The sequence below is a fragment of the Moschus berezovskii genome, chromosome 8, assembly GCF_049115385.1.
Source record: "Moschus berezovskii isolate FMDL1 chromosome 8, NW_MosBer_1.0, whole genome shotgun sequence".
In the NCBI taxonomy this organism is placed as follows: domain Eukaryota; kingdom Metazoa; phylum Chordata; class Mammalia; order Artiodactyla; family Moschidae; genus Moschus; species Moschus berezovskii.
This window is the reverse complement of record NC_142467.1, coordinates 67776142-67792906: the sequence shown is the minus strand read 5'-3', so window position 1 is coordinate 67792906 and position 16765 is coordinate 67776142. Positions and strand designations below refer to the sequence as shown.

At 42.7% G+C, this 16765-nt stretch overlaps 2 protein-coding genes across 3 annotated transcripts; one reads left to right on the top strand and one right to left on the bottom strand.

The window, feature by feature from the left end:
- Positions 1 to 6660: 6660 nt before the first annotated feature.
- On the bottom strand, positions 6661 to 12558 carry GDF9 (growth differentiation factor 9). Its single transcript, XM_055431318.2, has 2 exons — positions 10334 to 12558; positions 6661 to 9217 (listed from the first exon to the last, which is right to left on the bottom strand). Exons 1-2 carry the CDS (start codon positions 10728 to 10730, stop codon positions 8253 to 8255), a joined length of 1362 nt encoding a protein of 453 aa, XP_055287293.2. The 5' UTR covers positions 10731 to 12558; the 3' UTR covers positions 6661 to 8252.
- A 78-nt stretch (positions 12559 to 12636) lies between these two features.
- Positions 12637 to 14236, top strand: UQCRQ (ubiquinol-cytochrome c reductase complex III subunit VII). 2 transcript variants are annotated; one of them, XM_055431315.1, is made up of 3 exons: positions 12637 to 12786; positions 12941 to 13108; positions 14041 to 14236. In XM_055431315.1, exons 2-3 carry the CDS (start codon positions 12955 to 12957, stop codon positions 14133 to 14135), a joined length of 249 nt encoding a protein of 82 aa, XP_055287290.1. In that variant the 5' UTR covers positions 12637 to 12786; positions 12941 to 12954; the 3' UTR covers positions 14136 to 14236. The 2 variants fall into 2 exon arrangements, with proteins under 2 accessions (XP_055287290.1, XP_055287291.1); XM_055431316.1 differs by having other exon boundaries at positions 12650 to 12790.
- Positions 14237 to 16765: the final 2529 nt, after the last annotated feature.

Here is a 16765-nt window from a genome sequence, read left to right as displayed (position 1 = left end):
TTCCTCTGCCTTTTTTTTAATTATTAGAAGTGATTATTAAATATACCCATAGGGCAAAGATCAGGTGAAGAGAGCACAGCAGATGTGTGAACAAAGTTTTAGAAGAGTGAATAGAGCTAATTAAAAAGGAAATTTAAACCTGTGGGGAGTGGCGATGTCAGTGAGAAGCTAGGTGAGACACTGAACAGAATCCTGGGAACCTCAGGAAATGATGCCACATGCCATGGAAGGCAGCAGTACCAGCTACAACTAAGTGGATATTGCCCAAATCTGTAGATGGAACAGTTGGACCCAGTGTATTCTCCCCATTCCAAGCAGAGAGAGGACCACTTCTCCTCCAACTCAGCAGGAGACTAGGAGTTGACTTTATGTAAGTGAAAGTCACTCAGTTGTGTCTGACTCTTTGCGACCCCATGGACTATGCAGTCCATGGAATTCTCTAGGTCAGAATATTGGAGTAGGTAGCCTTTCCCTTCTCTAGGGAATCTTCCCAACCCAGGGATCAAACCCAGGTCTCCTGCATTGCAGGCGTGCTCTTTACCATCTGAGCTACAAGGGAAGCCCAAGAATACTGGAGTGGGTAGCCTATCCCTTCTCCAGGGGATCTTCCTGACCCAGGAATCGAACTGGGGTCTCCTGCATTTCAGGCGGATTTTTGCCAACTGAGTTATGAGGGAAGCCCTGACTTTATGTAAGAGTTGAATCAAAACAGTTCCAAACAGAAGAGTTAAAACAAAGAGGCATTGTGGAGGTTGGGTGAAGAGATGCAGTCAGTGTTGTAATAAAAAGGGATTAGGTAAAAATTTACAGTCCTTTTCATGCTTGGCTCTAAGACTACCAGCAGCTAAGGATACATCTTTGACCCATCTTCCTCCCACCAGAAGGATGGATAATTTTTTGCACAAAAACTTAAAGAAACAGAGGGCCTCAAACTAAAGAGCCCATAAATTAACACATCTCACCCTCCCATGCAGAGCTTCCAACAGCTTTCTAGAGTCTTATATTTACAAATGGACAAAAGACATTTGAGAAAAGCCTCCAATGTGAAAGGCAAAACCCGAACAAACAGAAACAAAACTCAAGAAACAATGCAAGAAGAAAACAAACAGAACAATGAAAAAATAATTAAGAGGCAGCTCACATGGATGGGAATATGAAGCCAAGGAATAGGATAAGTTTTACCTCCTCATTTCACCATAAGAACCTAAGTTTCTTCTCTTAGTAGAAGACTGCCATCCTACAAGCTCAGAGAGATAGGCCAAGTAACAAATGGAGGTCACAAAAGTAAATTCCAAGTTTCTTCATGTCTTTGCATGCCCATCTCCACTGCCATATTCCAAGTCAGCATCATCTCTCACCTAGACCATGACAATAGCCCCCTAAAACCCAAAGTTCTCCCTGCTTCAGACTCATCTCTGTCAAACAGCTCTACATAGAATACTGATATGATCTTTAAAAAACAATGAATCTAACCCTTTCAGGCCCCCAATTAAACACTCTCAAGGGCTTCCTATTGAACCAGACATATAAGTCCAATCCCCTTGCACTGGTCAACAAGGTCTTGTATCATCTGGTCTGTCTGCTTCTTCAGTCTCATCTCCTCCCACTCCACTTGTCTTCTACCCATTCTTTTTCCTTTCCCACTTGCCAATCACACCCAGTTCTTTCTGTTCTTGGAACGTAAGTGTCTTCTCACATCCATTTGTTCTGCCTAGAAGTTCCTGTATATCTCTACTTGTATTGTTTAATTGTTTATTGTCTGTCCCTTTCCCATATAATAGACACTCTATGAGATCAAGCGCCATGATTATCTTATTTACCACTCATATCAGCATCTGGAAGTCCCTGACATGTAGGGTATGCCCAGTAAATATTTATTGAATAAGTAAAATTGTAGTTTAAAAGTCTCCAAGTTTCTCAGACTCGTGGACACAGTGGGGGAAGAAGGCGGGACATATTGAGAGAGTAGCACCCACATATATACACTACCATGTGTAAATACAGCTAGTGGGAAGCAGCCATATAGCACAGGGGATTCAGCTCGGTGCTCCATGATGACCTAGATGGGTGGGATGGGGTGGAAGGGAGGCTCAAGAGGGAGGGAATATATGCTTACTTATAGTTGACTTCCTGGTGGCTCAGATGGTAAAAAATCTGCCTCCAATGCAGGAGACTTGGGTTCGATCCCTGGTCTGGGAAGATCCCCTGGAGAAGGGAACAGCTACCCACTCCAGTATCCCAGCCTGGAGAATTCCATGGACCGTATAGTCCGTGGGATCCACAGAGAGTCATCCACGACTGAGTGACTTTCACTTTCTGGGAAGATCTCTCATACCGCAGAGCCACTAAGCCTGAGTGCCTGTGCTATAGCTCCTGGGAGCCAAACTGCTGAGCCCACAAGCTGCAACTAATGAAGCTCAGTGCCCTAGAGATCGTGCTCCACAACAGGAGAAGCCACCACAATGAGAAACATGCACACCACAACTAGGGAGTAGCCCTTGCTCACTCAAAGTAGAGAAAAGCCTGCACAGCAATGAAGATCCAGTATAACCGAAGATAAATAAACTTTTTAAAAAACTCCCTAGATAGTGGGTATAGAAGTACAGAAGAACATACCTCACAGGATAATAAAGGCGATATATGACAAACCCACAGCTATTGATAACATTCTCAACAATGCAAATTAAAACCACAATGAGGTATCATCTCACATCTGTCAGAATGGCTAGCATCCAAAAGAACACAAATGAGAAATGTTGGTGAGGATACAGAGAAAAAAGAACTCTCATACACCATTGGTGGGAATGTAAACTGGTGCAGCTACTGTGGAAAAGAGTATGAAGTTTTACAAAAACACTCAACATAAAACTACCATGCTAGTCAGTTCAGTCATGTCCGACTGTTTGTGACCCTATGGCCAGTAGCCTGCCAGGCTCCTCTGTCCATGGTATTCTCCAGGCTAGAATACTGGAGTGGGTTACTATGCCCTCCTCCAGGAGATCTTCCCAGCCCAGGGATCGAACTGACATCTCCTGTGGCTCCTGCATTGTAGGTAGATTCTTTACCGCTGAGCCACTGGGGAAGCCCCAAACTACCATATGACTCAGTTATTCTGCTCCTGGATATATATCTACCAGAAACAAAAATACTAATTTGAAACAATAAATGTGTCCCAATGTTCATAGCAGCATTATTTATAGTTGCCAAGATATGGAAGGAAACTAAGTGTCCATCAACAGATGAATAGATAAAGAAAATGTGGGCATGCTGTTTCAAAGGTAGAGGTGAAATGGTCTAAGATGAAAACATACTGAACCATTAATTCCATCCAGAGATAAAAACGATATTGATTTTAGGGTCAGCATTTCCCTTGACCGAAATGTATTCCTTCACAGAACATTCTGTAGTGATGAATGCTCACTGATGGAACTTAAGGGAATAAAGGATGTCTCCTTTTCTGGTAGGTGAAGCTGAGGACATCAAACTGTTCTTAAGCACACACAGGGCCCAGCCCATAGTCAGTGTTCAATAAATATTTATTCAATGAGCTAATTATTTCTGAGAATACTGAAATGACATCCAGGCACAGGCTGTGAACTCTTAACACTGCCAGTCATAGCACTTCAATGTGGAAAGACACCAGCACGAAACACAGTTTACAAATGACTCTGGACTGTTCACAAGGTACTTATTCTTAATGAGATGTCCAAAATGTACAGTTGACTCTTATCCACATTTATCTAATTATTCATTTCTTCCAAACAAGTTGTATTACATAGTAGGGTAAGAGAAGAAATACTATTAGGCCATCTACAAAATCCTGTTCTGTAAATGAATATTGAAATAGTTCTAGTCTTACTAACAAATCAAGACCCTTTCCAAAAATTGTATAATATATATAGGGTTTGGGAAGCACAACTCCATCTGGAAGTAATTAACCACATAAAGAGAACATACTTGGCTTGTCATTTCTGGTTAAGGATGAAGTGTCTGAATCTCCTGGTTGTGTTTATTTTTACTTCTTAGAGAACAGTTAATGTATAAAACAGCATACTTTCCTACTCTATCAATCATTCAGCCAATCTTTATACCTAAGAAATATTTGGAGGGATTTACATCCTCTAAATATTCTAAAGAATATTTTAAACGTTTTAATTTCACTTCAATTATCATTTTATAAGTTACAATCCCTCCAAAGTTACAAATTCAAATTGAGTACTTAAAATTTTGATATAAACCAGGTTCTTTTACCTGAGCATTTTTCTTTTGTCACTTAAATAACCATGAGTACATCCTTTACCTCATGAAAGAGTAACTATTTTTTCCCACAGATTGGCTAAATTGAGTTCTGAACCAAGTTGAGCGGCTGCTACCCTTGAAGCTGATTAGTAAAACAAAGTATTCAACCTAACAGAGGAGTTAATTTAAACCAATAAAGAGCAGGAAACTCAGAGCTGAAGGTGAACCCAGCTCCTGACATGGCCCATTGTTTCTTGGCACACTAAGGCACTCATCACATTAAGTGACCTCGTATCTCATCTGGACTAAATACCAAAGCTGAATGCATCTATTTAAGGCAGATGTAGGCTCATCCTCGAATTTCCAGATCTAAATCACTGTTGTCCTTTCTTATTTATTTTCTAAATTGGCAGCTTTTATAAAAGTAACTGAAGAAAAACAGGTTTCATATGGAGGAGGCAGCTGGAGACTAGTATATCCTCCTCAATAGTGTAGAAGAGAATCTTTGAAGTTTAAATTTAGCAAACATAAACCTTGAATATTAATGATGTCCTATGAAAGAGACTAAATTTACAAATAAAGCCTAAGGGGATGGGAGGAAGCCAAGCTCACAGATCTTCAAGCTACAGTTACTCAGTTATAGCATCAAAATACTACGCAAAAGTGTTTTAAGTCAGACAATTTTAGAACTTACCTAAATAGATGAACTATTTATCTACTCCTAATTTTGGCATTGACTCTAATACTTAACTTCCATCAAACTCCACCATTTTCAAAACCTTCCGATTGCAGACCAAATTCCATACTCAGCCACAGAACTAAACCATGATTTAAAAAAAACAACAAAATAAACAATAAAGCAAAACAAACTCCCATGTTTAAGGAAATAAGTGCCAGTTTAGGGCAATTGGGGAACTATAAGGGATCCTTAAAGTGGATAGATCTCATGTGATCCATTTGAAAATAGCCATATTTAAGGGAGGTTTTTTCCTTTCTTTCCTCTAAGTTATTTTATTGTAAGAATAGAGAATATAGTACAGTTTCTTATTTGTTTTTTAGTAGCTAAGTTGTGTCCAACTCTTTTGCAACCCCATGGACTGTAGCCCACCAAACCTGTCCAGGGGATTTCCCAGGCAAGAATACTGGAGTGGGTTGCCATTTCCTTCTCCAGGGGATCTTTCCAATTCAGGGATTAAACCTGGGTCTCCTGCATTGGCAGGTGGGTTCTTTACCGCTGAGCCACCAGAGAAGCCTTATAATATATAAAGCAAACAAAATATGTGTTAATTGACTGTTCATGATATTGGTAAGGCTTCTGGTCAACAGTTTGTTAACAGTTAAATTTTGTGGGGAATCATAAGTTACATGTGAATTTTTTATTATTTTGGCCTTGCCATATGTGAGTTCTTTAGTTCCCTGATCAAGGATAAATCTGCAGTGGAAGTCTTAACCACTAGATCCCCAGGGAAGTCCCTACATTTGGATTTTTGACTATTCAAGGGGTCAGCGCCTCTAACCGTTGTGTTGTTTAAGGGTAAACTATATTTTGATAAATAATCTTAAAGAGGTTATGATTTTCAGAGATTTGTAAGACAAAGTTTTCAATTTCCCAAAGAATTGAGCTGCTGCCTAAATGATATCAAAGGGCCAATATGCCCATCAAACTAGGTTTAATTTACTTCTTTATACAGAAAGTTTCCAACTAAAATGGAAATATGATTTCTATGTTCTAGAACTTCAGGGTTCAGTGCATTATGCCTTCAAAAAGTCTGCACAAAAAGTTGAACACAAAAGCGTTTAACAGGTGACCTCTTTTGGAGCACATAATTCAACTCCAAACCATTCCACCTTAGGGGCAAAAAGTTTCCACTATTACTTTTGTCAACCTTGGAATATCAATCCCCAGCTTCCACTGCACACTCTGTGGGCTCAGGTAATTCTCCTGGCTCCCTTTAGCATATTAAAGGAGATTTAATAAGCTCAGTTGTACCCTGTCACCATCATTTGTGGCCTGACCATTCCAAATATTTTTTAATCCTAAGAATAACAGAATAACATTACACCATTTCTTTCTTACACTTGCAGCCTCGTTTACACAAGGCTCCAAGTTATACAACAAGATGGCAAAGTTATTGGAAACTGGGCCACCTGAAACTTTTGTTTTCAGTCCCATTTTTCAGAAAAAGAAAAAAAAGGGTTTTGGAGGGGAAAAAAATCATGAGGAGATATAAGTATTTATGACAGTGTGTGTGGGTTTATAAAGTGTATGCAAAATAACACCAGGAAACAACTCAAAAATATTTCATTCCCAATAGCATAAAAAAATACTTATAAATTTAACAATATAAAGTTCAAGACGTATTTGAAAACTACAAAACATTTTTTTTATTATTTTAAAAATTTATTTAATTGGAGGCTAATTACAATATTGTAGTGGTTTAAGTGAAAGTTGCCCAGTCGTGTCTGACTCTTTGCGACCCCATGGACAACACAGTCCATGAAATTCTCCAGGCCAGAATACTGGAGTGGGTAGCCTTTCCCTTCTCCAGGGGATCTTCCCAACCCAGGGATCGAACCCAGGTCTCCCGCATTGCAGGCAGATTCTTTACCAGTTGAAGATCTAAACAAATTGATCCACCACACCCATGGATTGGAAGTCTTGATGTTGTTAAGATGGCAATACACCCCAAACTAATCTACAGATTCAACACAATCTCTATCAAAATCCCAGCTGACTTCCTTAGACACTAGGCACCAAGCAAAAATCATTTACAAGAATGAGAAGTACTTGCATCTTGGAGGTGCTTTTGATTTGTAGATGAGGGTTTTACAAACTCTGAAACAGAAATCACTGCTCAGCCCTGGACTCCCCGTCTACAGGTCTCTCTCAAGGTAGATTTACTGAAAACCCACATAAAAGCCTCATATCCAAACAAGGCCTGCTCTGTAATATAACCTAGTCACTGCCAGTTTAATTTAGTGCTAACAGTGCTAAATTCACCTGGAAAAAACCTGCAGGGGTGGAGTGATGGGAGTTGAGGGAAAGCAGCAAAACCAAACTAAGAAAAAAAAGCAATGCTTCTTGGCCGCCTTCCAAAGGTTCAGAGTTTTAAATATACAGAGGAGAAAATATGTTTTAAAAATCTTAAGCTCTGCAATTTCTTGGGAAAATTTGCAAGGCTCTTTCCTTTAAATAAAGCCATCTAAGGTGCAGAGTTAGTACCAATCACTAACACAACAGAAATGGGTTATAGTGTACGTTGCTTAGTTGCTAAGTTGTGCCTGACTCCTTTGTGACTCCAAGGACGATATAGCCTGCCAGGTTTCTCGGTCCGTGGGGTTTGCCAGGCAAGAACACTGGATGGGTTGCCATCTCCTTCTCCAGTGGTTGAACCTATATCTACTGCATTGGCAGGCAGACTCTTTACCACCAAGCCACCAGGGAAGCCCAATATATTGTATACTCTCTAGTCTAATTTAGGTAGCGAGTCTAACTCTGAAAAACGGATAGTAAGTTTAGTTGAGTAAAGACTAGGCTTTTAGACACAGTTCCTCTCCCTCTCAAATGACCATTTAAAAGCAAATCTTTAATTAAAACCGCACACAGAAAATTTATGCCACTCACAGAAATTTATTCCTCCATTAAATAAGACTATAGCACTCTGAATTGTCTAGAACTGCAATTCCACCCAAGATTTATGCTAATTAAGTTTTTAAATTTTCTTACATAAAAAGAAGACTCCCACAAAAAAAAATCATTTGGAAAAAATTTAAAGTTCTCCAAAAGAAAATACATTTCACTTAAACATTTGGCCATGAGGAAGGCAGCTGTTATCTCTTTACATTGACAGATGTCACAGAATATGCTAATCTATACAGGCTTCTCCTTACACAACACTCACTGCAGTACAGTTAGAGATCTGACACATGAAACTTCCTCCCAAAGACATAGACAGGTGCACGTCATTTACATTGGCCAGGACACTCACGGTTTTACTTGACAGGAGTCTGTGTTAACGACAGGTACACTTAGTGGCTATCATATCTTCATATTCTTTATAAGTGATTGAGCCATCAGGCTCGATGACCAAAACACTCAAAGGACTGTACTTGGCAGGTACACAGGATGGTCTTGGCACTGAGGAGTCAAGTTTCTCATGGATGATGTTCTGCACCATGGTGTGAACCGGAGAGCCATACCGATGTCCGACCGCCCTGGGACAGTCCCCTTTACAGTATCGAGGGTTGTATTTGTGTGGGGCCACAATCCAGTTGTCCCATTTCAGCTGACTAAAGCTAAGTCTAAAGTCATGGAGCTCACATTCATTCTGGGGAAAAAGAAATTGTTTGAAGTATTCACTCAGATTGAATGAAGCTGGAACCAGAGGCTTCTTCAGTTCAGAGCTGACACTCTCCTGGTCTCTCCGGTGACGGGACGATCTTACACCCTCAGCAGTTTCTTCTCCCATGGGATAGGCAGACAGCCCTCTCTTCTGGTCAGGACCCTGTGAAGGCTTCCTTTTAGGGTGGAGGGAATGCCACTTGTGAAAAGCCTGAGCACTTGTATCGTTCAGATATAAAAGCAATGAGGGTGCTACGAGAAGAGTCAAGTTAAACAGGCTGTCCTGTGCTGAAGGATGCTGCAGCTGGTCTTTCACACATGTAAAATTTACAGACATGTGAATATTCCTCTTGTGGGAGGCCACCAGAGGCTCAAGAGGAGCTGTCACATCAATCTCAATCCATTTGTATTTCTTTCTAAATTCAAACTGTGAGTTAAAGGTAAATGAGTATGGAGCTCTAGGGAGAGTCTTGCTAGAATACTCTGGCTCTTTTATCACCAGGTTGCATATACATGTAACAGGAAAGGGAAAAGAAATGGAGCTGTTGAAAGTATATAGCAAGACTGACTTGAATAAATGTTCCACAACAGTAACACGATCCAGGTTAAACAGCAGGTCCACTGATGGAAGGGTTCCTGAGAAGAAAAACAATCCAACAGTAATGCCATATGTAAGTCAAATCAAGGAATCAGTACCTCAGAATGTGCTTCTGTCCCTTTTTTCCCTACTTTCTCAAGCCTTAAAAGTCAGGGTGGGATAGGGGTTATACAGAAAAAGCAAGTTATCTGTACCATATCCAAGTCCCAGCACTTACTGCTGGATCACCAGAAATTCAGAATAGCTTTGGTGGTGAATTAAAAGAGGGAATCTTTACATTTTTAAGTTTTAGAATCTTAATAACTTGCTCCAAACAAAGAGAAAGCTAAAAAGGAAAGCAGTATTTTTCTCTTGGAAAGTCTTTAAGAGGAAAACTATCAAAGACACTTGCCAGGCTTGTTAAGAAAACATTCCAAGTTCTTACCAGCAGAATCAATAAAGAAAAAGTACTTGTCTAAGTTAATTTGGAACACTTGAGACTGACAACAAATGGAAGCTCTAAACCCACTGTAACAAAACAGGACAACAAGGAAGGATAAATGGTTTAAGATAGCCACAAATGACCTGCTGGGTTAGAAGGGTTTTCTGTAAGTCACGAGCTAGAGTATAATTTTTTTTTCCTTTTTTAAATAGCACTGCTCCCATCTCCCTCACACACACAAGATTGTTGACTAACACATTGTCCTTGTATGGATCTACTGTTCCACATAAGGACTTAAGCTTTTCTCTCACAGAAAGCAACAAACATGGGGAAAACATCCTGTTTACTAAAGCGCACTAACAGCTGAAAGAGGTACTGTAGGTTCACGTCCAGGCCAACATTGGTAGACTAGAAAGAATATGCAATGAAGTAAAAATACCTTTTATCTAGTCCTGATTTTGTGACCCTGGACAAGATGCTAACCTCCAGCAGCACTCTCCCCAGGCTTTAGGGCCATTAAATCTCTTCTAGCAAGAGATTTAGCCTACATCAACCCATGAGGGCATTAGGAATAAGTAGTAAGATCAAGTACCAGGTTTGTTTGGATTTGGATATTGAGTACCATGCAAAGTAAAATGCAAGTCAAGGAGCAAGGGTCAACCCTTTTCTGTAACTGAAATGCAAAAGGTCTTTCTTCTTCCCTCCACCCATTAACTAATCTGCTCCCACACACCTGCCGTCTGGTCCCCAGGAGCCTGCTTGTGCTGAGCACAGGGGGTGAAGAGCCGAACAGTGTTGTAAAGGTGGCTTCTGTCAGATTTAGGGGTCCCCTCCTTGGTAGCGTATGCCTTATAGAGCCTCTTCATGTAGTGCAAAGCTCTATCATCTGGCTGCAGCCTGGGGGGTCCCCCCTGCCCATCATACAGAACTTTTAAGAGAGGGGAAAGGAGACCAGGTCTGTGTCTCCCAGCCAGATGCTTCAGCAAGGACCAAGTCTCAGCCTCAGATTCCAACGCAGTCCTAGCTACAATCTGAGCTTCTCCCCTAGAAGGCTGAGAATCAAGGCTAATAGGAAAACAGAGCCAGGGAAAGCAGCAAAACCAAATGAAGAATTTGTTGGGAAGCGCCATGGCTTGGAAGAATTAGCAAGGAACACATTTCCCCATACCAGTCTTCTTCCTAAAAACCAGGAAGAGCCTCGGTTGGTCTCTTAAATAAACTTTAGGTGTGTGGGTGGGCTAGGTTCACTTCTGTAATCAGACCTTAAGGATGCTTAGCTGAGGATAATTTTTATCAGCTGACAACACCCTATTCATCCAGTTTGTCCTAATTAGATACAGATTTATTGGGTCATATAGTTTTCCTTTTCCTTTCCCCTGGCATTTATTTAAAATCTCTTAAGTTAATGGACTAGCTATGTAGCTGAAAGGCTAAGAGAAAGTGAGGAATGATCTTTAAAAAAAAAAGTCGCCCATTTCTTGAGAGAGATTAGGATTCTTAAAATGTTCCCTAGGTGCTTGCTGAAACTTCCAAGGCATGTGGAAAAGCTAATTATTCATGATGACACCCAGATCTGTTGGTATGCAACTTATGGTATTGGGTTTACTCTTCTCCCTGCATCTGCACCACCTCTCCCACTTCCAGGTGCTTAGAATATTTATTTACTGCATGTTGATTGGGAGGGTGAGAGAAATTCACAACTGGAATTGAGATTCCAGACAGCAGAGAACTGCTATTTTGCCAAGTTCTCCTAGGTAGCTTTATAAGGATATGTACTTGGAATCCTGCAATATGCTTTAAAAAGGAGGACATCACATTTAATCTTGACTCATTTTAAAATATAATATCTTGATGCCTTTATTTTGGTCTGCACATTCATCTAAGCATACTTTAATTGAAAGGTTTAAAGACGTTTTCAGGTGCTAGAAAATAAACGAAAGGTTTGCTTTTTATTAATCACTCAAATGGTGGGAGAATTTGCTAGGTATTTTTGTTCTTACCTGTATAAGTATTTATGTTATTGCCTCTGAGCTAAGATCAGGTTAGAGATTATGTTTCAGAGAAATGAGACATGGGTGCACTAAGAAGACCTGCATATACTCACCGTGTAAGATACAGAACCAGTCTGTGCAGTACCCAGGCTGATAAAACCAAGTTATACTGGTAAATTTTAAGTTCATTGTCTGCCAAACCTCCCTGGCCCGGATCTGTCAAGGAGGGTTATAAAACACACCCAAACTGCTGAATGAGAACTGAGTCCTAGATTACACATGGTTAGCAATTCCATGAAAAAAACATTTACAGACACGTTGTATCAAGTGGAAAAGTCAGTCAGCTGACAGTACAGCAGTATCCTTATGTAGAAAGCACTTTCCGAAAACGGAATCGCCTCACACGCGACGTTCCTGCCTCCCTCCTGGGCAGTGGAGTGAACAATGGGCAACGTGACATTCGGCCCCAGGCAGAACTCTGTCAGGGCGAAGTCGGCTGCGATGGAGATTGCCTCTTCCCTCCTACAATCACTAACACCTGCTCATCACTTGCTGGACTATTACCTGAGGACTCTTGTGGCTAAATGGAAACTTTTTAATTATCTCTTGGGAAAATCTACACCCTGCCAGTGGATTCTAATCCGGTGGCTGACAAGAAAAGTCTCAGATCCGTGTCCCTGATTCGGGTCCTGCGGTCGCGGAGGGCCTGACCATAGCCGATTCCGGTTCGAGCTTACAAGACATGACAGTACAAAACCTCGCGTTGACTGCCAGGCGGCGGCCTCAAAGACGCTTTCCACCGCGCCAGGACACCCGACCCTAGGGCAGCTCTCGAGGTTGACAGGCCCCTCGCTCTTCTACTCTTAGTCCGTCCGGTTCCGGCCGCTTCCTGAGGCTCCGAGGAAAGCCGGGAAACAAGGAGAAGATTGAGGGGAACCGGTGAGGTGCGCCCCGGGACCCCAGAGCCCGCCCAGAGACGCTTGGCCCCACCCCAGAGCAGGCACCGCCCACTTCACGTCACGCGGCGGGGGCACGTCTCTTCGGCACTGGGGGCGATGGCGCCGTCACCTGGAGACAGTCGGGAACTAGTTCTCCCGGAAGTGACCTCACCGCCTCCGGGCGCGGCGTCCGATCCTACCGGAAGTGGCGGACGGAAGCCGGAGGGTCCTGCGCTGTGGCGGGCGAGGTGACCTCGGTGTGTGAGTGTGGCCGCATCGGGCGGTCTCGGGGACCCCTGGAGGGTGGGGTCGTTCTGGGTTGGGAACATGAGGAGCGCCGCGGAAGGACTTGGGTTGACGGCGGCAAGTCCCGGGCTTGAGCCCAACGCTTGTCCTCTCTCCGTCTTGCAGAGGCCGCCGCGACCATGGGCCGCCAATTTGGGCATCTGACACGGGTGCGGCATGTGATCACCTACAGCTTGTCGCCCTTCGAGCAGCGCGCCTTTCCGCACTACTTCAGCAAGGGCATCCCCAACGTGCTGCGCCGAACTCGGGCGTGCATCCTTCGCGTCGCGCCGCGTGAGTGCCCAGGCAGGGCGGAGGGGCTAGACTCCCATCCTCGGAGGGTACTGCGGTTCCCCTCAGTGAGCACTCTGCAGCTCGCCATAAACACCCTTTCTCTTTCAGTAGTCCTGAATGCCGTTGAACTGGTCATAACCTCCCCATCTTACAGATAAGGGAGTTGGATCACAGAGAAATGACTGGCTCAAGGTCACTTGTGTGATTCCAGTGTCTCCCTCTGAGGTCACCTTTACCCACTTCTTTCTTAGCAGTGAACTGTTCCGTGTTAAAGGTGCAGCAGATAGTGATGATAGTTGCACATTTTTCTTTGCTAAAACCCATAGAAGTGTACATTTCAAAGTGGTTGAACGATGAAGTTTATGCTATGTGAATTTGTCCTCAGTTTTTAAAACATTTTAAAATGTGCAACAGGGGAGCGATAGGGAAGATTTGGTCACTGTTCACAATTTTCCTGGATAAACACCTTTCTTTTACACAGCTGAAAAATAGGTTTGTAGCATAAGCTTTTTGATCATCTGGTTTAAGACTGATTTCTTAAGAACTAGAGACAGGAACGGAGAAGGCAGTGGCACCCCACTCTAGTACTCTTGCCTGGAAAATCCCTTGGACGGAGGAACCTAGAAGGCTGCAGTCCATGGGGTCGCTGAGGATCGGACACGACTGAGCGACCTCACTTTCACTTTTCACTTTCATGCATTGGAGAAGGAAATGGCAACCCACTCCAGTGTTCTTGCCTGGAGAATCCCAGGGATGGGGGAGCCTGGTGGGCTGTCGTCTATGGGGTCGCACAGAGTCGGACACGACTGAAGCGACTTAGCAGCAGCTTAGTAGCAGAGACAGGAAAGCAGAATATAAGGTGAATCAGAAAAGAGGACTGGGATTCATGTGTCTTGTATGTGCTCACTGCTTTCTCTTATTTATTTTTATAGCGTTCATAGTGTTTTATCTTGTCTACACATGGGGAACGCAGGAGTTTGAGAAATCGAAGAGGAAGAATCCAGCTGCCTATGAAAATGACAAATAAGCTACTCATCTGGATAATGCTTCCTTGTCTCTGAAAGACCCTTCTCTGGGAGAGGAGTGTATATTGTAGTGTCTTGAAGACACAATAAACTTATTATTGGCTTCACTGTTGTGATTTTGTGTGTTGTGTAAGCAGAGTCCTTGGATGTGACTGCCAATTTTCAAGTTTATAAATTCCCCTCCCAGCATGATTCCTGAACCATTTTGGCTAGTCTGAGTTTGGGAAGGAGTGTGGCTTATCCCTTGTTCTGTAACCTACAAGACTATAGCTGCAACTGAACAGTTGTGGGTGGCATCAACTGTAGGCAGTGTTAGCTCCCTGCCCACTGCTTCCATATTGACAATAAAATTAGTAATTACTATGTGTCAGGTATTGTTAGCCCTTTACACAGATAATGTCTTAAACCTCACAGCTACCTTCACAAGTACCTTTGAAGTATCACCATTACACTCATTTTGCAGATGAGTACACAGGCAGAGAGGTTAAGTAATTTGCCCCAAATTATACAACTAGTGAATGGTAGAATCAGGCACTGAAGTTTCTGTTCTTAAAGCTGTGCTGTACTACGTGATAGCTATCAAAAGAAGAGGTGAGGTGACTCCTTTGCCTCTAGAACTGAGGTCAGCAAACTGGCTATGTTTGTACCAGGTTGCTGAAAGTGCTTTTTAGCCATGTATGACCTGTAAAACCTAAAATACTCTCTTTCCCTTTATGGAAAATGTTTACCCCTGTCTTAGAGCCTTTGAATTATCTTTCTAGTGGAAAAAGTACCCTTTTCCCTTCACCAGGAGATGGTGGGGGTAGGTGTTGGCAGTTTATACTTCTGGCTCCCTACTCCATTTCTAGAAACTTCTTTTCTAAGGAGCTGTTCTGCTAGTTCAGAGCAGCAGCTTCCACAGGGTAGGTCAGCTTCTGGCTCAGGCTGTGTCTTTCCTTACTCTCTTATTCCTGCCTTTCATGAACCAAAACTACCTCAAAATTCTGTAAGCTATCAGTAGATTGCATTGACTGTGAAGCAGGATAAGGAGGTACAGCTGAGACTAATAGACCTGGGGCCCATATCCTTTTAACTTGCTTCCCTAATGTGTGGTAAAGGCAAGAAACCCTCATTCTTGAGCTATGAAAACTGCTTACCCATAAAATAGGTATATTAAGACAAAGCCATAGGGCTGAAGTAACTGAAATGAGTGACATGTAAGTCGTAAAGTAGTGCAGGCCTAACAGAACTGTGGTGTGATGAAAACTAGCCTCACCAAACGGTAATTTTCCTGTTTGGCTTCTTGTCCAAGCTTATTCCCAGGGCTCACTGCCTGATATGCAACATATTTGGATCATAGTCTCCTTTGAGAATCTGATGAAAGCTGTGAACTTAACCTGTAAATGTACCCATTCTTAATCTTGCATAGTCTAAACAGGTTCATGGGCCAGGGGAGGATCGATTACTGCCTTGACAGGCCATTGATCTCTGTTTCTTTTTTCCCTCCAATTTTAGCCCCAAGCTTCCTAGGTGGCATGGCCACCCTTGTCCCATCTTTGCTTCATTTTAGACTTTTATTCCTGGTTCTTTGAGTGCTTTGGAGATTGCAGCCCCAAATCAAACTTGACCCTTTCTTAGTCTAGACCAGGCACTGAGCTTTGAGGTCTGAATTCTTTTATCCCAGCAGTTCTCTACTGAGAAGACTGTCCTATAAGCCTTTCCAGGCACTAAGCTGCTACTTCCAGATAAAATGGTTAAGCACTGCTTTAAGCCTGTCCCTCACTAAAGGACCTCCCTCTCTGTGTTTGGTGACTCAGAGCTCTGTGTAGTAGGGTCCTGGAGGGTGGGGGTAGTGGTGGTGGTGAATGGTGTGGAATATGAATTATAGCTCAGTACACCTGTACATGACTGGGACCTGGGATCATTTTATGGACTAGTCTGTCTGTAGAAATTCATAAAGAAACTGAAAATGGGTGGTGTCTTAAGAGGGACCACTATTGTGGGCCTCTATCCCTATAACCCATCCACTTGGAACTTCCAGCCCGGGTGTGGCTCCTTCACCTGCTGCTGGGGCACAATCACTTTTTCATTTAGCCCTCCTTTTCCCCAGCAATGCTCCTGCTCCCACAAAGGCATTTATCTCTGGTCTGCAGAATGCTGTGAAGGGGACACTTAAATCAGCCAACACATTGCCAGAGATGCAGGCCCAGAAGTCAATGCCAGTTCTAGCCAGCAATTGAGCAAATACACTCTATTTGTTGAAGTTTTACCTGGAAAAGTTTTTCCATTTCAGTCTTTCATTTTTCATTAGGCATCTCCTACTCAGGGACAGCAAAAATGTTTCCAATTACTGTCAAGCATGTCATGATCTTCCCTCCACCTGGAATGTGTTTCAAACAGCTGTTCATGTAGCTACCCCCTCGGTCTCCCATTTCATCCTAGGCACTTAACTTCAGAAACAGCAAATCCCTCGGAGTTGTATTCAGAGTTACTTAGCTGTAAGCTATCAACCGTGCTTCAGTCTCACTTTCTTCTTGTAAATTAATCATTTGAAACCCCACATGTCAGTGCCTGGGAGGCCTCACAGAGGTGCTCCCATCGAAAGAGAATAAAGCCAAAAGAGGGCGAGGGCTGGCCTCTGGTCAGCTAACCT